We start from the raw sequence: 21379 nt of genomic DNA on the forward strand, positions 1-21379 counted from the left end.
GAGGAATTTTTTCGCTGCTGACTGGAAGTCGGTCTGACATTTCAGCCACTCCTCTTATGCTATCTCCAAAACACACAACACACAAGGAGAATGAGGTCTGGCCATTAGGCAGCTCCTTATGTACCCTGTGAGCAGGTAGGGCTTCACCCACAGCATACCTAGATGTCTTCTGGAAAATTACCGGGTTCTCATGGGCTTTTGTTCATAATTCCCCCTTTGGAATAGGCTTTGTCTTCCTGTGCCTGAAATGATTTCCCTTTCCTCCTGCAAATCCCTCTGTATGTCACTTTTTTTTTTTTTTTTTCATGTGCTTTCCTATGATAGTATCCCCTAGGAAACTGTTTGCTCCCATCTTTGCCTTGATCTCTAAGCATGTGGAGGTGGCCGGCTAAATAGAGCAAACGTCTCACTGGGATCCAGCCTGTTCCCGTACGCTGGACCTGTGCCATGAACACCTGTGGTACTTTCTAAATAATACAACAGCAGGAGAAAATTCAGTTCCAGGCCTGAATCTTGGCTTCATGCACAGCCCTATTTATTCCACGGTGTGTGAAAGGGCCCTAATGTAAGAGTAGTTACAGTTTATATCCATTTTCACATGCAAAAAAAAAAAAAAACTGAAGGAAGACATCAGGGAAAGTACACCTACATCCCTGGTGTCCTTAGAATTACAAGAAGATTTTCAGCATCCTTAGAAATGACAGGCCTAGAATAAGGTAGGGGAAAAATATCTTGATTGAAAGGTTGGATGGATAGCTCTCCATGACACTGCAAGGTAATCTCACTGGCTTTCCTTCCCATGTTGGACAATGACATGACTGGCCTTATCACCCTTCAAAAGTGCCTACATCTCCCCATGGCCCATGAAAGGATGCTTGACCTGGACTAGACACCTAACTTTTAGACAGTTGATGCAGACGAGATGAATCCCACCATGCAGAGGTGACTGAAATCTCTGAATGAGATGTCTCTTAAACTTTGCTTCTTAAATCTGGATTCATTTGGCCCTTTAAATTTTTTATTGCAAGAAAAGACTTGGTCATCTAATAATCTAGGACCACATCTGTGAATAAACTTTCAAATGAGAGTAAATTGTTTTACTCTCATAGGAAAAACAACAGGAAATTGTGCAATGGCACAAAATGAAGTAAAGATGGTCTGGAACCCTGCCCTTGTCCTCCTGAGGTGCCCCAAGATACTGCAGGCCAGCTCTGAGAAAGCCAAACATACTGAATCCCTGGCATATCACTTACCTTAATATGACAGCATGCCGAAAAAAGTACATCTCTACATCTCAGCAGATTAATACCAAACCTCCATCACTGCTGGTGTGGAAGTTACTTACATTTATGTAGGTCTTCATATAAAAATGCTGGCTTACTCACTGTTACATCAATAGCATCTTAAAGCACCTTTACAGCTGATGCTGTCACACAGAAAGGTTATTTGTCCCTAGGACTCATACCTTATTTTTGCCCTCTATTATAGCTGTTCGTTCAGTGATGCTCTGGATCCTGTTTCCTGTGTGGCTGCCAGCTTTCACGTTGAAAGATCCTTCAGTATAAGAGCAAAAACCATGCCTGAAGACAAAAAAGTGAAGTGAGTTTTTATTGATTTGGTGATAGACTGAAGCATACAACACATAAACCAAAATAATTTTTCTGGAAAGAGTGATCATCTGGGGAATCTGCAGGTGTTGTGATCACCATGCAAGAATGGAATGGCTACACTTCAAAAAATCTTGAGGTTTGAACCCTGATGGTTGGATTCATTTCCACAGCTGCCCGCAGAATATTACATTTCTAGAGTCTGTGTCAACATTTAACCAACTATAGACTGGGAGGTCAGAATTTACAATCCAAGCCTAGATATAAGACTGTGTGAGAACAGTGTGCCATTTCCAATCCTCTTAAGTTTTCAGCCATTGTAGTGGTCCAGTTTTGGCTTCAAAGATGAGTTCATATTATTTTGAGTCCTAAAATCAAGACAACATATATTTGTTTCAAGATCCATTCCTTAAAGAATTGGGTGCCATTTAAATATGTGCAGGTCCTTTTTGTTATGAAAAAAAATAATGCAACCTTTCATTTCTGATTTGTTTTTAGTTCTGCTTACAAAATGGCAAAATATCAATACTGTGATTCAATGATTACAAAATAAACAATAAAAAAATGACCATAATCCTGCAAATTAGTGAAACAAGACAAAACAAAACCATATCTAACAATAGAAAGGATTTAAATGTTCATTTTATCTGAAAAAAAATATCAAAGACATGTTAATGAATGGAAATATCAGGAAAAATGTTTTTGCCTTACACAACAAGTTGGCTTATAATCAGAACATTCAGGTGTGGTCATGGTAGAGCTAATTTGTTTCCCAAAGCCTAATTTGGTACACATGGAAATAAACACATTGGAATGCTTCTTAAATTCTGTCCATCCCTTTTCTTTGAGTATATCAAGTTTTGCTTTTCATCCAACATTGAGTTGTTGCTTGTTCAATTCCAGCTTCAACAGTAGAGCTTAACCCTTCAACGGGGTCAAGCTCTTTCAGATACAATATGTTCCTTTGATCTTCCACGTATTTGAAAGACAAGAGCTGTTGTATCCATAATCAAGTTGTCCTGACATGTATATCAGTTGTTTGGAGAAATGACCCTTGAGGGTTGCTGACTGGATAACAGCATCTGATGCAATACCGACCAAAGAATGAGGTTCATTTCCCTTCAGCTAAATGTGCAGTTTGGTTAAACTTTGTGTTGTTTACAGTATCAATGGTACACTAACTTTACATGCTAGTTTTTAATTGTGCAGCATTGCATCAAAACAAACAGTGCCTTAGCAGACACTGCAGCTTAGAGAAAAGACGACAAGTAAACTAACTAGAGCTGTAATCATTAGCACAAACTACATGAATCTGCATCCAAATTCTTAACATGCATTGAGAGTCTCAGGGAGATGAAAAAGCCAAAAACCAGGAGCGGGTCATGGTCATTGGTGCATGGAGAGAGAACAGGGAGAAATAGCATGGCAAGAAAGCCCTACACACACAACCACTTATTCTAGACTGGTTTAAAAGCCACCTTCTAACACAATTGTTGAGGCCAGGATGGATGAAAGACAGCAAATACATGATTGTTGAGGCCAGGGTGCATGAAAGACAGCAGCATTAAGACAGTTGATGCATTCAGAAGGGAAAAAATGTTTTAAAAGTCACTCAGAATGGTAGATGCCATTTATTTATCACATTTAATGCCTGAAAAAGTCTGTTTTTGTAACAGGACTTTAACACAGAAGACATGATAATGTTGCTAAACCATTAACATTTCCACACCATAACAGATATCAGAAGTTATTTCAGCATGCCAGTGCCACAGACACACAAATAGGCAGTATCAAAGGTGCATCCTTGGGCCTGGATATTTGGACAATCTCTGTACAGGAAGACAGACACTCCACTATCTCATTTCATTCATACTAAGTCATTTAAAAAATGTTCATCCTTTCAAACAGGTGGAACTGGTATTTTTCTGCACAGAATGAATTTGTGTTTCTTGTGATGTTGAAGATCTGCGCTTTTTACAATAAAAGTCTTTACTGAGACACATTTTCGTAAAGGACAGAAAGAAGGTATAATGCATATTCAGAAACAGCCTATGTATGTCTGAAAGACATCTCCAATCTCATTTCTTGCAGCTCTGCAGCCCTAGGCTTAGTTATTGTTATATTATTTTTCATAATTCCTTGAAAAGGACTGTATATATTTAGGTTGCAGTGTCATAGGGATGAGGACAGTGCTATGTCTTTGTCGATGCCTAGCACAATGGGGTGCTGATTACTCATTAATACCATAATACAAGCCACCATCATAATTACAATAACATCACAATAACAAGAAAAACACATGTAAACCACTAGATGAAATATTAGCCCTGCAGGCACATACGTGAGCTCCACTGCCTTCACATACCGTATTAACTCCAAACTGCTGATTACGATGTTAATGCAATTATAGGAGAAAATCGAATACGCTTAATAGCAGTTGTCCATGGTTATAATAATAATAATAATAAAAAAAAGGAGTCCAAATCAAGCTGTGACTACATTATCTAACAGCCCACAGCGCACAGTGGGAGATGGGACTGCTCTCGTCCCGTGCCACTTCAGCTGCACGGTCTGCTGGCTCAGCAAGCATTTGCAAATCAGTTTCAGAGTGGCTGCCAGGCAAAGTTTAGGACAAGGCTCAGACTCATCCCTTTGGATGCCGAACCAGATGCTTTCCCTCCCCAGCTGCCAAGCGCTCTCACTTTAACCTCAAAACACACCAGCAGACTTCCAGGCTCCTGAGCGGGTTGCTGGGGTTATTACTCAGCCATCCTTCCTCTACTTGCTGCCAGTGGTGCCACACAAAGTCACCACTCCAGGCAGCAGCAGCAGGTAGAGTTGAGCAAGTGACAAACGGGAAGGATTAAGAGCCCTGTCTCCTGACCTGCCTTCAGCTCTTAACAACAGGCATTTTGTGACTGAAAGGGAAAAGGCTCTGCGGCACTTAGATGTAGTCATCAAATCAGATGTTTGTGTTAAGTACAGATGCTTGGAAAGAAGTAGAGAAGAAGAAGAAAAAAAAAAAGTACCCTGGCTGGAATCAAAATACGTAATTATCTTCCAGCGCATATAATTGATATTTCATTTTGTGTGTCCTCAAACAACATCAGATAGGTATTTCTATGTCTTAAAAGTAACTCAAAACTATCAACTCAGTAAAATAGCAAGGTCATCCTACTTGTAGCAAGAACTGCCAGTGTTTGCAGGGAAATTCCACTGAATTTTGGATATCTGAATCTCGCTCCAGACATCTCCCGAGTGCCTGTGTTCCTGAAATGGTTTGTTGATGGGATGAGCCTCATTGCTTTGCATATTCAGGAAAGTTTGCAGCAGGGTTACCGCCAGGTTAATGAAAAAGCACACAGTGTGCACAGCGGCTGATAAACAAGCTAGTATCTGCCAGCACATTTATAAGCAGCTCTTACACCTGTTTTCCAGCTACACGTTCCTACTTCGTGCTTGCAACCCTGCACATGCAGAGAGCCTGTATAGTAAAAGCAAAGGCTGTGTGCGTGCAAAGGTGTGTTTATAAATATTGTGTAATCTCAGATCGCAGTAATCCAGCTCTGATGCTCTGCTTGAGTGCCAGGAGGCTCCGAGCGATCGAGTGTCCCCCCCCCACCTCCTCTAAGTGTTTTTTTACATGTGCCTGTGTGCGTGCTCGCTTGTGCGTTCGCCAGTGTGCACGGGTGCACAAACACACCCACCCGCACAGGCACGCTCGGGTCCTTTGTGTCAACAGCTTGAGAAGCAGGCTATTCATCTGTGAAAAAACAGGAGCCATTAATCCTCCTGTGGATTTCGGAAGAAGCCCAGCGCGGGGGCCAGGGGAGGGGTCAGCGCTGCTCGGCGGGGGATGCTCCTGGCGCTCCAAAAGGGATGCCCCTCGTGGACCCTTCCAGCTTTGGGAGTTTGCCCTTTTCTGGGAGGGCAAAGGGTGGTTATGCAGCCAGAAGTAATCTGGGCTTTAAAAAAGGTCTGCGGTGTGCGACGCTGGCACCCAGAGGGGCCCTGGAGAAGCGGCCGGGGGGAGGGGAGCCAGCCTGCTTCTCAAGAATACATCAAGCCCTTGAGGAAGCAGAGTGTGCCATGTTTGAAGATGCAAAGATAATCACAGTGCTGGGAACCGTCTTGTGTAGCGGAGGAAGCCAAACAACAAGAGGAAAGCAGCATATGCTCCTGATTTCGCACAGGAAGCTAACAGCACCTCCTGCCAAAGTGAGATAAGAAAACTCCCATGGCCTATTCTGGACAAGGCCATGGTTATCAACCTCAGCTTCACGCTGTCCTCGCTCTGCTCCGCAGCCCATTCCCTTTCCTAATGAGTTTCAGAGCCCTCACCTCTATTAGCATACAGCATGCCAAGCACAATAGTGTGGTATATTTATAACCATTGATGGGGAAAAGTTTCCAGGGTAAGAGTGTACTTCATGTCATCTTGATATATTTCACGGGAGTGAAACTACAAACCAGCTTCAAGCTGAAGTGCTGTCTGTGAAACTGCTGGTCTCCAAATAAAAGTCGTGTTCTTGTCACCCCAGCAATCTGCAGCAGAGCCTGGGAGCTGGGGAAAAGGGCTTCTTTGATGATTCACAGGACAGATTTGAATTTCCATATTTGCAGAGTCCTAAATGAGAGCCCTACACCCAGCTTGTGTCCAGACACATCTTCTTCCCCACTCTGGAAACAGTGCTAAAAGAGTGACAAATACCAGCATAACAACCCTGACCCCCATTTCAGCTGGAAAAATAATGACTTCAGTCTTCTCATCATTTCAGCTCCTCCCCCCAAGTCCTCCTACATGATGCCTTTGCAATCCTTCCCTCACGTGCAATGCCATCCAATTCCCTAATGTTCATTTTGGCAATGCTACCACAGCCTCAGTCAAGCTCTTACTTATTGAGTAGTATTTGGCAATCACGCCTGTGCTAGGAGCAAGAGGAAGCCCTACTGTCACCGACCGTGGCTATTTTCAAGAATGATTAACACCAGGAATATTTATTTTCTCATCACCTATTCCTTTTTAGGGCAGCGATCAATTCCTAGCAGCAGCAGGGAGGCGTTATTACGAATTCAGGTTGGGCTGACGCACGTCTCTCAAGACACGGTGATGACGACACTAACTACAAGACAGGAACTCTGGAAATTCCTGGAATTGTAAAGAATATATAGGAACTGCTTCCCACTTGGAGGTTATCAAAAAAAATCTGAATGACCCAGGCCTCGCCTGCCCCGTGCCTCGGTGCTCGGTGCTGTGCGATTGGTAGCACCGGGCTGGTGTAGCCACGTGTCCCTGGGAGCACTGAATCACGGTGAGGCCGGAAACAAGAGAGGGAAAATAGTAACAGGGAGCATGAACGGGCTGTGAAACGTGCTTTCTGGGGGAGGGGGGAACATGTGCTGGCTCCCCGCCAGTGCACTCCCTCTTGCTTTGGCTGCAACGTGATAACATGCTTGTTGATTCAGGAGCCATGGTACAAGCATCCCCTCCCTCTTTCAGCCAAAAATAACCAGTTCCAGGTTGAAACACCAGCCCCACTGCTTTCGGTGGAAAAGCTCCAGTTAGCTCCAAACAGATTGAGAATTCATCCCTAGCACCTTCCCTGGTATGCACACATACACCGAGTATCACAGAATCACAGAACGGCTTGGGTTGGAAGGGATCTTAAGGATCATCTAATTCTAACCCCACTGCCATGGGCAGGGACACCTGTATGTAGGGGTTTTGAGGAGACCTACAAAGGGTAGGAATTGGATAGTATTTATATCACATACTGTATGTTGATTTATATTTATTTAGGAGCTTAACAAGGAATACCAAACAAGAAGCTGTGTTGATAGTGGCACATGTTCCTTCTTTGCATATCTCATTCTTTACACTTTTGCCTCTCTGCTCTCACTGTCCCAGGCCCTTGCTTATGCCCACTGCAGAGTCAACACTTGCCCACCAAGAACAGAAGGGACATCACCAGCCCATTTCATGTCAGACACTCTCATGACCCTGAGAAAGCAGTAACGGTCCATCGCCACGCCTCATCCTCGGTCAGCAGAAGAGGAGGAGACTTGTGGCCGAGGATATTATTAGCTGTGCTGAGATTTTCACTGATGAGATGCAGGGTGACTGGAGGATTTCTCAATAGCCTCTATGCATAAGGCCATACTGAGATTCTTGTGTACTGCACAGTTGCCAGAGCAAGGACTGAGTTATTTTCTGTTTTATAGGATGTTCTGCATCCCCATTGAGGGGGACACATAGAGGGAAAGCTCATTCTCTTGGGAAGATCCCAGATGTCCTGAATGCCCACTCCTTCTGGTGAGCCTCTTTCATACTACATCATTAGAAATAGTCGGGTATATGACATGCATGACCTTGTTGCATACCACCGTGACTATGGAAAAAGAAAGTTTGCTGTCTGCACACTGCCTTTTCTGTTGTAATCTACATGTAACCAGATTAATGCATGGTGCTTCCCTTTCACACTCATCCTTTCCAAACATTACAGCTTGTCCTGAACTACTTCAGTGTGCTGCCACAGAAAGCCAATTGATCTGACTTTTCTCAAAGGAAGCAGGAAGATCAGCAGCAGTCTTACCTGTCCCACCTTTCAGCCCTTCATCAGCCCATGCATGCATTCCCACAGGGGACAACAAAACAAAACAAAAAAATAAAACCAGACCATACAAACAAACAAACAAACAAAAAAAAAAACAAAACACACAAAGACCCAACACTTCTACATCTGCAGAGCTGAGCAACCTGAACACCAGCCATTGACAACAAAAAAATAGAAAACACATTTTACTTTCAACTCCTTTGCCAATACTTGAGACCTCTGAACATTAGGGAACATGACAGCATTTGGATGTAGTTTTTCAGGATTTTTGCATATCCCGAGGTAACCTGAAATTTTCTCACCTTGAGTTTGTTATCAGATAATTATATTTTGCTTCTTGACCCTGTGTTTCCTGCTTCACACTGTTTAGCAGTCTTCGTGGACACAGAGTATGATCAAAATTTCAGCCAAGCCTTCCTTCCTTCCTTCTTGTCCACCTCCTTTCCCTCCATTGCTAGGCTGAAATCACTCTCGTCTCCCATATGGTCACCATGACTCAGCCTCCACTTTCTCTCACCAGCTATTTTCTCCATGGAGGAGCTGAATGCTGACTGGACTACAGAGTTATTAAAGCATGAAGTTTTCACAAGCACCTAGAACTTCTTGCTGGGAAAAAGGGTTTGAGTTTAATAGTCTGTGGTGTAGTACTGAAAGGAAGAGGGCTTCTCCAGTTTGGATGAGCAGTCAGAAACCTAAAGGGAAAGACCATGAAGCCTCTACATACAAAGTCTACTCTGCTTCTATTTCCAGAAAAAGATCATTATATATAAAGTCTGGGATTTTGTTAAGACCCTTCTGGCATAAGTTATTTCCCATACACAGGTCACTCCTCACAGCTCACTCAAATTTGAGACGTGACCTCACATCTACACCCACCCAAGATCCAGGTCTCCCCAGCACCTTATCATAATGCTGAAATTCCCTTCCTTTTCTTTGCTGTCCTGACTGGATCCTTTTGGCTCTATTAAAGGGTAATTCTTTACTATTCAGTTTACACAGTCCTTAATATTCCCTGTCTTTCTGACAAGCTGGAAGCACAATGAACACCCTTTCCATTTCCCAGTGATCGACAGAAGAGATGAAAGGGTTGTTGCTGCACAGAGGTTGTGCTTTTAAAGATGGATTGTTTTCAGCTTCACTGCAAGTAAGGGTCTGAGAGCAACCCTGGGCTGACTGGAGCCAGGGACTGGAAGTGCAGGCAGAAAACAAGGAAGGGATGAGAAAGAATGGAGGGAAACATTTTTAAGGAGAGAGGGGAGTTGATTAGAGGGAAAACAGGAAGAGAAAATACTGACAGACGTGGACATAAGACCAAGGATCCATCTACCCCATATCCTGTCTCAACAATGACCATAAGCAGATGGTTGGGGATGAGTAAGAACAGGACTAACTTCAGATACTTCCTCCCAATACTCCCCCAGTCACCAATTCTTATCAGCCCAAGAACTTCCTGCGTCGGAGGCCATTTCTACACTTAAGCAACTCCCAGTGGATTTCTCTTCTAGGACTTCATGCAACCTCCCTTTGAAGCCAGTCAAACTTTCAGAACCCACAAAATCCTCTGGCAAGGAGTTTCACAGATCAACCTCCCACTGCACGAATAACCATCTCCTTTCTACATTTTGAATCTCAGTCCTCTTGGTTTCATTTCATGGCCCCTATTTCTTAAACTGGAAAAGCATATACAACTGATCCTCAGACCTACATGTCCTTCACTAGTCTGTAGATATCTCCTGTGTAGCAAACAAGTCAACTATTTGTTATGCTACACAGTGCCGGCCTTATAATTCCTAACACTCAATTTGTTTTTTTTTTGAGCTGCTCCTTACTGCCATTGCTTTCACAAACCTGCATACCACAATGCTCATATTTTTTCTTTGTGTTATTAATGATCAGACAATGGCTTATCATTATACGTGTGAAAGTCAGACTGCTTTTTCCTCTGTACATCATGCCTTTTTATCTTCAGCGGACTTCATCTGCCACTTTATCACTCACATACTCAGATTCATAGAGTTCTGCATTTCTTCGCAATCAGCCCTCATCCTTACAAATCTGAATGACTTAGTATCATCAGCGAACTCTGTCACCTCCTTACCACCTTTTCCACGTTATTTCTGAACATGTTGACAAGTACAGACCCCAGCACCAGCTCCTGAAAAACTTCACTGGTCACCTCCCTGCACTGCAAGAACTGACTGTTCCCTCCTAACCCCTGTTTTCTATTTTTTAACTGAATATTTTTCTTTCTGACTATGATCTTACCTCATACACCATGCCTGTTCAAAGCCTTCTGCAAAGGGTTTTTGAAAGGAATAGACATAAAAGGAAAAAGGATGCTAGCTGAAGTTTGTATATTTTTGTAAAAGGTGTACTCAGTCCAATAATAGCACTCCATTTATAATCATTCCTAAGCACACACAGCTTGACCCTGTGCCTTCCTCGGCCAAGAGCCCCTGCTAGCACAGGAGGAGGTTTAAGGCCACAGGCTGGGACGTTCCCATGGCTCAGACACTGCTGCTGCCCCACGTTGAGTAAAAGACCAAGCAATAATGATCAGCCACCTGCACGGACCCACATCTTCTCCCTTAAGAACGGGTGTCAGACTGTCCACAGTAAAGCCAAGAGAACACCCTGTGAAGGGAACCACAGAAAAAGAAACTGGAAAAAATAAATGAGTGAAAAAAAAAGATAGGAGAACCAGGTTTTAAAACATGATACTAAGCAGAAACACTTGTCACTATCTGGATGTTACTGTAGTCCTTATATTTTGAGTTTGATCAATAACCAGTTAAAAAAAAAAAAAAAAAGAAAAAGGTTACTTGAGCAATATAATACATTTTTGGCTAAACTATTTTCTATTGGACTTGGAAAAAATTGATTTAAAGTGACTTGAAAATTATCAATACCAAAAATGGAAAGCTTAATCTTCTGGTTCAGCTAAGACCCATAATGAAACCTTTGATAAAATTTACAGCCTGCACGGTGAATTCATCAGTGCATTCACTACATTACCCTGGGGACAGACTGTGGCAAACTGTACCTAGTGTACAGTGTATATTTACTGGGTTTATTTATCCACATACATATGCCTGATCTGGTTCACATGGCATTTTGTAAGTAAAATATTAAAAAAAGATCTTTTCCAAAATATTGACTGAGGACAGGGATGCTGTCCTTTTAGATGTTTTCAGAGAACAGGAGGTGTTCACAAACAAGCAGTGACTTCTGGCTCATCGTGGAAGTAAAGAATGAGATGCTGCAATAAACTCCTTGGCTGGTCTGAAGCAGATCAGACACTTTCACTTCTCTCTTTCTTTAGGCTTCAGATTCTCTGCAAGTCCATGTTGCCACAATGTACACTCCTGTCTGGTCCTCTGCATTTTTGGAAAAGTATGGGAAAAACACAGAGCCTGATTTTCATTTACACTAACCCATTTCCACAACTGCAGCAGAATAAGGAAATAGCTAGCATTTTTTCTTTCATGTACCCATTTCAAGTACCTTTACATTATCAGATCTCTGCAAGAGGATTTTCTTGTAGTAGGGAATGGGAGGCACAAAGGCCACCAGCCAGATCCTCAGTCAGTGTGAATTTAGAGCTGAGGATCTGGCCACATGTCAAATTAAACAAAGGCATTTTTGAACTACCTGTTTATTAATGGCATCTGACCTACTTTTACCAGCTCTAAGGACTCAGACTTCCCCTTCCCGAAAATAGAAGGTGGCATGGGGAACAAAAACAGTCACTGTGGACAAACTAATGGGCATCAATGTTTGCAGACATCCACAATTAAATTTGGGTGGTTCAGTACATTTCTAATTAAGTACAATTAACATTTGTTCTTTACTTGTTCATTTTACATACCTCAGTGATGTTCCATATCTAGTTTCCCCTGATAATCTATCCAAGCACATCCTAACGATTCTGCCTTTCAATCCTTTATTAATACCCTGACATAAACAATGCAGAAATGCAATTAGACTGCTATGCACACATGCCCTGCTTCCTCTTTCACCGAAGCTGGTGGGAGTCTGGCCATGCACTTTCGTGATGGTAGTTCAAGGCTTTTTCTCTCTCTGCAGAAGTTTTGAGAAAAAGTTCTCATTTTTGCCTCACTGAGATCCACAACAAGCTTCTTCCTCACTCTGTAGTGCTAGAGAGCTGTTTCTGTAGAAAATAATTCATGTGACCCTATCTTTGCACCACGGCCAAGCCCCAGTGGGAGGCAATATTCCCTTCTTATCTCTCTGTGTTAAATCAGCAGCAACTCCACTGTGATACATGCATCCATCCATCCATCTCAGAGCGTTAGGAACATTGTGGTGTCCTGAGATGTCTCCATGGTAGTGGTACCAGCTTGTGGCAATGCTGCATGGCCCCTGGTTCCTGCTGCCCACTCCTCAGCTTCAGGCATGCAATCCATTCATCCCCAATCCCATCCACCTCACAGTCTTGCTGGGATGATGAAGGGGTTGGGAAGTGGGGGCAGAAATAGTTATGGGTTATTTTGGGTTATTTTCAGTTCATATCCTGACACTACAGCTCAGGGGACAGAATTAAGGTCTTTCCAGGGACCTTCTTTTAGCAGGTTCCTCCACAATACCTTTGTGATTCTCTCTCCTTCATGCATGCACACAGAAAAAAATCTAAATAAATAAATAAATAACAAACTGACATGATGGCAGGGTTGAAAATTAATAACCTGACACTTGGTTTGAGGCTAACCATAACTGATAACTCAAGGTGAGAGGGAGGCAGAAAGATGACAGGAGAGCTGGAACACCCGAGAAAAAATTTCATTGCTTTTTCTGTCTGCAGTTTTTGGAGGGCTGATCAGTCAAGCCCTGGGCAGAGCACAAAGAAGGTCTCTCTGGAACTGCCTACATGGAAATGTCCAGAGAGGAAAACTGCCCTCAAATGACACCGCACCATAGCTGAGGAAACCGGTGCTTACACTAAGCAACATCAATATCCCACATGCCTTTCTTGGCAATCTCTGCCAGACCAGCCTAAGATAAACACAAATCTGCTGAAGAGATTCGGGTCAAGAGCCATGAGCATCAAGCACATCCCTGGCGTGGGGATGCTCATGCTGCAGCCTCGGAGCTGATGAGCTGTAGGTGGAGACCAGCCTTGGTGGCTCCAGGGAACATCAGCAAGCCCTGCCCTGGCTGCCCCTCCACAAGACTCAGCTGATAACCCAGCCTGAGCAAAAGTGAGGCCAGGAAGAGCGACAGCAGGGTGGTAGGGAAGAGGCCGAGGAGACTGCTCAAGCAACAATTTAATGATGGGAGGTCATCAATCTTCTGCTATATCCACTGAGCAATGAATATATGTATCTGCTGCTTTGTCTGCAGTAAGCTGACACTGGATAAGAAGCTTCTCAGGAAAAAACGATAGTAATTTAAGCAAGACTAATCTTTCGTTTTGTTAATTTCATTTTATTTTAACTCATTCCATTCTCCAGTGACATTTCTCTGCCATGTCTGAATTGCTATATCTGAATAAACTTGAAAAACACAAACAAAAGAACAACAAATAACTACTTTTTTTTTTTTTTTTTTTTCTTCCCCAGGCAGTTTTTCTTATCTCTTTTATGTTTCCTCATTGGGATGAAAATCAGAAGTTATTTTTTCCACCTATCCATCTAGTTACGTATCTGCTGGTTAGCAAAAGGCTACTTAATGGTAATAGAGTTGGTTAAGCAAACTTATTTTAATGGAAAATAAAGCACAGGGAATTTTAATGACATTCTTGGTCTCTCTGCTTTCCAAAAAGTTAAATCTGTTGAGCAATTTTGCAGCTTTTTATTATTATTATTATTTATTTATTTTATTTGCTACCAGGAAACTATGGAACCTGTTTAATTTGGCTGGCTTACTGTTGCTGTCTTGAACAATATACAGAGGAGGGTTATGCAGATTGATTGTATTAATTACAAAGCACTGAAGAATATTTGAACTTTTTTTTTTTTTTTTTTTTTTTTTTTTTTAAAGCGGTGGAATCCACTGAGATATTTTTAGGATTTTTGAAACAGAAATACTGTCTGAAACTGCAATTGAAAGAAGCAGCCAGAGAACCTAGTGGTTTCTATTACGGAGACTATAGGCAACAGTCCTTCAAATAATAATAATAATAAAAAATCTCATTTATTCACTGTAAGTCATTCCCCAGCTTTCAGTGATAGTACTCAAATGATGTAAAATTAAGCGTATATATAAATCTGGAAGCAAAAGATCTGTGTGCTGCAAGGTCTTTGCAGCAACAAAAGATTTGTAATTAGAGTGTTTCCTGCATCCTCTGGCATGGGACCCAGAAACTCAATGTGAGTCTTACTGCAGTGTGGTGAATAACGGTAACCTGTGTTGGTTTATCAACTTGAGGTACAATTTTTTCACCTGTGCATTAAAATAGACATTATCTAGTGCTGAATACAAACAGAACAACATTTTAGCCTTGGAAACTTAATGATGGGCAGGTAAATCCAAAGCAATAGCTGTAATGGGAGAACAAGATAGATTTCTGATCTGCATCACTAGTCTGTTACTTAAGCAAGCGTCACCTCACACAAGGAAGGAAGAATGGTGAAAAGGATGGGATTAAGGGGTCTTCCAGTGCTTTGGGGAGAACACCTACACCAGTACACACGTCAGCTCTGCAGCTGGCACAGCTAGTATTTTCTGCTCCCTTCCTGGAGCAGGAGACAAAATGCAATTATTCAGGGATTCCTGCCATTCTGTTGTACTTAATTGTTGCCATATTTTTCACAGGGAGCCACTCCAGTCATCTTATGCAAAGCATTAAAAATGGTGTTCTCCAAACTACTTCTTCAATGAGTGTTTGAAGGAGAAGGAAGGGGAGGGGGGCAAAAAGAATTGTCACGGAACAATTATGAAGGCAATTTGGAAGCAAGTCTGGAAACAACCTTGTAACAGAGCCAATAACTGATGTTTAAATTGCTACATTTCTCCTTTGATCACCTGTTCAAACACACTTCCATTTAGCATTTAATTGAGTCTACAGTTTAGCACATTATTAAACACCTGCTTGTGGATATTAATTTTTATTGCTTGTTAACAGAAGGATATATTTGACTTTGTAAGAATCCTACTCCTACTCCCAAAGACAATCCAACTGTTTTACTAACAAACCAGTGTTTTCAATCCAGAGAATGCATAAATGTATAAACACTTAAAAGAGACTAAAAGGTTGAAATTTTTTCATATATGCCTTTCATGGGGGCTGTCTACTTAAAAGACATTGCATTTTCTTTTATCATACACTTTACATTACTACGTAGAATTCTACGACCCATGCTTCAAAAATAACATAAAAGAGATAGAAAATAGTAACCTTACCTGTCCTCGAAATGGAGAATTTCAGATTTTACCTATTCTAGCAAAAGGAGAGATTGCTAGTGCCACCTCTTGGTGAAAAGGGCACAGAAAGCCATTTATTTGCATAATCTCAAAGCAAGGTGTAATGGGAAAAGCAACATGTGCTTCCAAGAAATGCTGCCTAGAATTTACAAGCACCCTTAATTTGAAATAAGATGATTGTCCTATTTAATTGAACAGGGTGTCTTGTATCCCTGAAATTAAGCACATACAGAAATGTTTGTCTGGATTGGCATTAAAACCCAGTTCTGTGAAAGTGTTAAAGTTAAATCCTATGTAAAGTGAATAACTTCAGCTGAGACTTGGAAAATATTGGTTCCTTAGCTTTCGTTAGGTTCTTAAACATCTTTGTTGTGCTATGCTCCAAATATGTTGAATGTTTGAACTCTTCAATAGTAGCTTAATGCTAATGCCATTGTGGATGTAGAGCGTTAATCATTAAGATTGTGTCAGATTTTGAGATCCAGGAAGAGCTTTGGATAAATGAGTCAACATGCACAAACTTGTCATCATCAGTCACAAAAAGCTCAAAAGAAATCTTAAATATAAAAGAGGATTAGTTAAGTGCCACATCAGCATCAAGTAGGCTTGCACAGAGCCATTTATGTTTTGCCCTGTCGAAATATTATCTGGAGAATGCTGGTCACATTTGTCTTGCTGATCTAAACCTATGAGTCATTGTATTGTAAGAAAGATTTGATCATCATAATAGAAAAAATCTCTAAGATTATTTCTGTTGAATTTCAAAATAAACCTCAGAGTAGAATCACAGTGTTGTGACAAAAGCATGGAGGTAAGCAAGGAAATCTCCTCCTTGAGAAAGTATGAGCACTTTGCAAGACATTGCCTGCAAGTCTTCCCTCATAAAAATCAAAAAGCAATTATGGCCTCCGAGCACTGCATGCATGAATAGTAATGAACTGTAAATAAAAGTAAGCAACAGTACAAAACAATGACTCTACACCCTATTTTTAAATAATGATGCAGAAAACAAAAAGTCAATTTTTTCTGCATGCTTACTTAAAAATAAAGTAACACATACTCTACTAACTACAAATGTTCATGGTAAGCTTTTTTCTTAAGTTAATATCCAAATATAAGGGAAGGGAAGACAAGCTAAGTGTAAGTAACGAAGCTGTCCTACCTTGTTTTGGAATGGTTTTGTCTGCAGGGGTACCACATCCATGTAATTTTTGGCTGAGGAACACCATACACAGTGCATGTCAGCACTTGTTTGCTGCCCAGTGGATACAGATTGGGATCAGGGAATGATGATACAGCATTTTCGTATATCTGGGGTTTCACTGTAAAGGGTAAAAATTGGAAAGCTATTAAAAGCAACTCATTTCCAATGTGTTACAAGATCATGAAAATCCTACATTCCTGCAGGGTGAGTAATAAAAAAAATAAAAATCCCCAGGAGGACAAAGAAAAACAGCAGGAATAAGTTGAGTCAGATGAGTGGTTACTAACACATTTAAGTCATCAGGAACAAGTATGTGACTGTGAAAGACAGAAACCCTTCTAATGAAAACCAGTGTCTGTCTGCTGATTTCAAGAAGGGTCCATCACCCCACACATGAGGCTTGGATTTGTGTCCATGAAAGTCAGTAAGAAAGTGCACAATGTCCTGGGCCATGCAAGATCAACTGTTCAACGAAAAATTGATGTTTATGTTCAGAAAAAGTGTGGGAACATGCTGTAAACTTACCATTTACTTTAAGAGTGACTGTAAGATTCTTAGACAAGTTCCACTGTCGTATGCTCAATATTATAGTGTAGTTTCCAGCATCTTCCTCAGCAACATCTTTGATGATTAATGAATAGTCTTTAACCATGTACCGGGCACACTTTTCAGCAGCAGGTAGCCCATCTTTTAACCTGTTTAAAAGAAGTCCAGAAATGAAAAAAAAAATTGAAAAATAGTGCTGCTTTAACAGCCTGTGTTTCTTCATTTGACAACATTTCTTGATCTTTGAGCAAGGATTGAATTTACTGTCCAAGATTCTGCTTACCAGAGGATTATCCTTTCCTTACAGATTGTTGATATTTATGGACAACTCTGAAGAATACCATTCTATACATGAAAATTTATATGACAGGATTCTATAACATCTGAGAGCTGCTAAAAATCACAACTCTATCTCTAAAGATCCCAGCCTTCCATACTTCTGCTGCCATTTAGTCAAGAAGACGACCATTTTGGCCAAAAGTCATTCACACAAACAAAGGTTGCGTCATCCAGCACTGATCATTTCTTATGACCTCAGAATACATCCCAGGACAAAGTATTACTGTAGCCTAAGCACAGCTGTGATTTTAGGAAGAGGAAGAGTAAGTAGATTAGATAAGAACTTAAGAATCAGATATCCTGCTATCAAGTGAATGTTTTTAAAGATAACAGAAAATCAACACAGAAAGTATGAAGTGTTGCTCACAAACAGATTCCTGAATAAGCAGAACATTTCTTTTTTTTAAAGAAGGTAAATTACGGCATAAACCACATTTTTGTAGGTTGCTGTATGAAGCTCAATGTGAGTGCAACCAAAATTCACCGCGGTGATGGACTTAATTACATTGATTCCTGTGTTTTAGTAAATACTTACAGAAAACTTTTTCAGTCATTGAAGGAGCATTAAAAGTTCATAGAATCATAGAATATCCTGAGTTGGAATGGACCCTTAAGGATCATCAAGTCCAACTCTTGACACCGCACAGGTCTACCCAAAAGTTCAGACCATGTGACTAAGTGCACAGTCCAATCTCTTCTTAAATTCAGACAGGCTCGGTGCAGTGACCACTTCCCTGGGGAGCCTGTTCCAGTGTGCAACCACCCTCTCTGTGAAGAACCCCCTCCTGACATCAAGCCTAAATTTCCCCTGCCTCAGCTTAACCCTGTTCCCACGGGTCCTGTCACTGGTGTTAATGGAGAAAAGGTCTCCTGCCTCTCGACACCCCCTTACGAGGAAGTTGTAGACTGTGATGAGGTCTCCCCTCAGCCTCCTCTTCTCCAAGTTGTGTCTAAGGACCATAGATTTAGACATTTCACTGAACACATATTTCACAGAACCACTGAATATTTGAGGCTGGATGGGCCTCTGGAGATCGCCTGGTCCAGCCCCCTGCTCAAAGCAAGGTCAGCAAGTTGCCCAGGACCATGTCCAGTCAGATTTCAAACATCTCACAGGATGGAGAAACCACAGCCTTTTTGGGCAACTTGTTCCAGTGACTGACAAACCTCACAGCAATAAATATGTATTCTTATTATCAAATGGATTTATTTATTTTTTTTTGTATTCAGAAGTTTTGGGTCTAAATGTATAGTCAACAAGCTCAATCATTAAAAAGACAAAAATACCATGTAAATGGCTAGTATCAGCTGCACTTTTGTCCCTTAATTTTCCATGTGGAACTGCAAATGCAGAATAGAAAGTTAAATAAAACAAAACATTTGGAGCAAAAATAATTTCTGGCTCTGAGAAGCATGAACACTTACTGTTTGTGTATATATGGTTTGTTTTCTTAATCATTCTTGTCATAGACTGCTTGTTAAAGGGTAATGAATTGAACCAGAACTATTACTATTTAAAATTATATAAAAACAAACAACAACACGCACACAAAACACACCTTGAGATTATGAATAGATAACATTGTTTTCTAGAAAGGTGGTTGAGTTAATAGAAAAAAAAAAAAAAAGTTTAAAAGATTTGTTATCTCAGTATACTTTAGCCAAAGTGAAAACTCTGGTCACTAAAGCAGATCTAAAACCTACAGATCTCCATATAGTAAAGCCATCTTCCACAGCTTTTCTAGTAGTGCATGGTTGTATGAATGAACTCAGACAAACTAATTTCTCATATTTGGGTCTGCATGAAGTTAGATAAAACAGAAAATATTGGTAGAGGGATTTAGCTGTAGAGTGTCCATTGATTTCAACAGGAGGCATATCTAATATGTTTGAGGGTCTGAACTTTAAAGTTTCCAGGCATCCTATTTTACACTTCCAAACTGAAGATAATGTTCTCTTAAATTTTTAAAACTCAGCCAGACCCCGAAAAGTCCAATAAAAATCAAAAACTGTATTGTTCCCAGTTTGTTGCCATTTTAAAGGGTCTAAAAATGAATATTTTTCATTTAAGCAAAGGTCCAGAGTACATATGTGGAAATAACTTGTCCTACCATATAACCTCTGGAGAAGGAAATGCCTTCACTTTCATTGACAGACGATAGGACTTTCTTCCTGCTACAGCCTCCAGCGCAGTTTTTCTTCGACGTTTCAAATTAATGAACATTTTATCTTAAAGAAATAAAAGAAAAAAGTGTTCTCATGATTTTCAGCCTGCAAAAAGAGTCACTCTTCTAAAGAGAACAGGAATTCAAATAAAAATGATCTTTAATAATTTTGGTGTTCCCACACGATAACAGCAAGAATAAAACCTACCACAAACATACAAAAAAATGAGATACAGTTCCCAGGCCATGAGTCTGCCTAAACAAGGTATGCTCTAGCCAAATTCACATTGTGCTTCAGTCAAAAAACAAAGCACAAGAAAGAAGGTGGTTTGTGGTACGTGGGAAGCTGAACTAGATGAGCAGGTGACCCCACCACCCCTGAAAGGCCGAGAATCAGTGGATGTTCCAAATGAAAATATTTGGCTGGGGATGGTTTAAGTGAACTTCAGAGAAACAGCAAAGGAAAAGACAGAAACTTTCTGTGTCATCGGTAAACAGCTGTTTCATCAAACAAACAAATCTTTATCACTTCATTGGAACAGTCTCAACCTGCTGGAATTAATTCTTTTCCAGTTGTACTGCCCAATATTTCAAACTCTGACAAATCGATGGGTTTTACCAGAAGCAATAAAACCACAATATTTATAGAGTATATTGGAAAAACACTTTTTTTTTTTTCTTCCCAAAATGCAATTAAACAAATCAAAACATTTAAAACATGAAAAAAAAAAAGGTTCAGTGTCCTTTGACAGTACCCACAGTGCAATATTTACTCACATTATGAATTGTATATAGATACTGTATATCTATTAAATGAGTGCAGTATTTAGTTATATTAGTGATATTTGCAGCATACTTTGAAATTAACATGGGCAAGATAACTCAATAGTTACATTACATGAATTAGGTTATACTTGAACTCTGATTGTGCAAACCATTATTCAGTCTGTCTCTTTCTAATGAGTATCCCATAGATGAGACTGCTTATGTGAATATGAGTTTATAGGCTTGCTTCAAGAGCTTCAGCTTCTCTGAATTCAGTTTTAATTTAAAACTTAGTTTTTGATAGCTTCAGGCTTATTTATTTAAGAACATAAGAAGTTAAAATAATGATTCATCCAACGTTCCCAGCGTCTTAGTCCAAGGGTTAAATAGAGAAAAAGTACTTGAAATACTCCCTGAAAATACCACCATCTGGTGCTTAGACCACAATTACAGATGAGAGAGAAAAAGTAGACCACCTAAACTGTGGAACAAATCAATACTGTGACCACAAATTGTCTGCCATCAAGGAGCCACCATTTGGATATTAATACCAACAGTGCTCTGAATATCCTACATAATCATAATTGTAACAGGATGCCACAAAGAAGGTAGCTTCTCATGCAGTCCCAGTGCACAAAAGTCCTAATTCACATAAGCTTGAAACAACACAGGGAATTTCCAGATCTCACAGGAAGCCTGGTCAGACCACAGAGAACTTATTTAAGGCTCCCACTGTAAAACCACATTAGTGAGTTG

General features: G+C 40.6%; 1 protein-coding gene across 3 annotated transcripts in view; it reads right to left on the minus strand.

Moving 5' to 3' along the window:
- The window catches only part of FLT1 (fms related receptor tyrosine kinase 1), a 108233-nt gene that overhangs the window by 53807 nt on the left and 33047 nt on the right, over window positions 1–21379 (minus strand). For all 3 annotated transcript variants that reach the window (XM_084529134.1, XM_084529132.1, XM_084529133.1), the window contains exons 8-11: window positions 19805–19922; window positions 17334–17503; window positions 16767–16926; window positions 1466–1580 (exon numbers count right to left, since the gene is read on the minus strand). In XM_084529134.1, the coding sequence (XP_084385260.1) occupies window positions 1466–1580; window positions 16767–16926; window positions 17334–17503; window positions 19805–19922 (563 nt within the window). The remainder of the gene's footprint in view (window positions 1–1465; window positions 1581–16766; window positions 16927–17333; window positions 17504–19804; window positions 19923–21379) is intronic.

Source organism: Aythya ferina, assembly GCF_964211825.1.
Source record: "Aythya ferina genome assembly, chromosome: 1".
Taxonomy (NCBI): domain Eukaryota; kingdom Metazoa; phylum Chordata; class Aves; order Anseriformes; family Anatidae; genus Aythya; species Aythya ferina.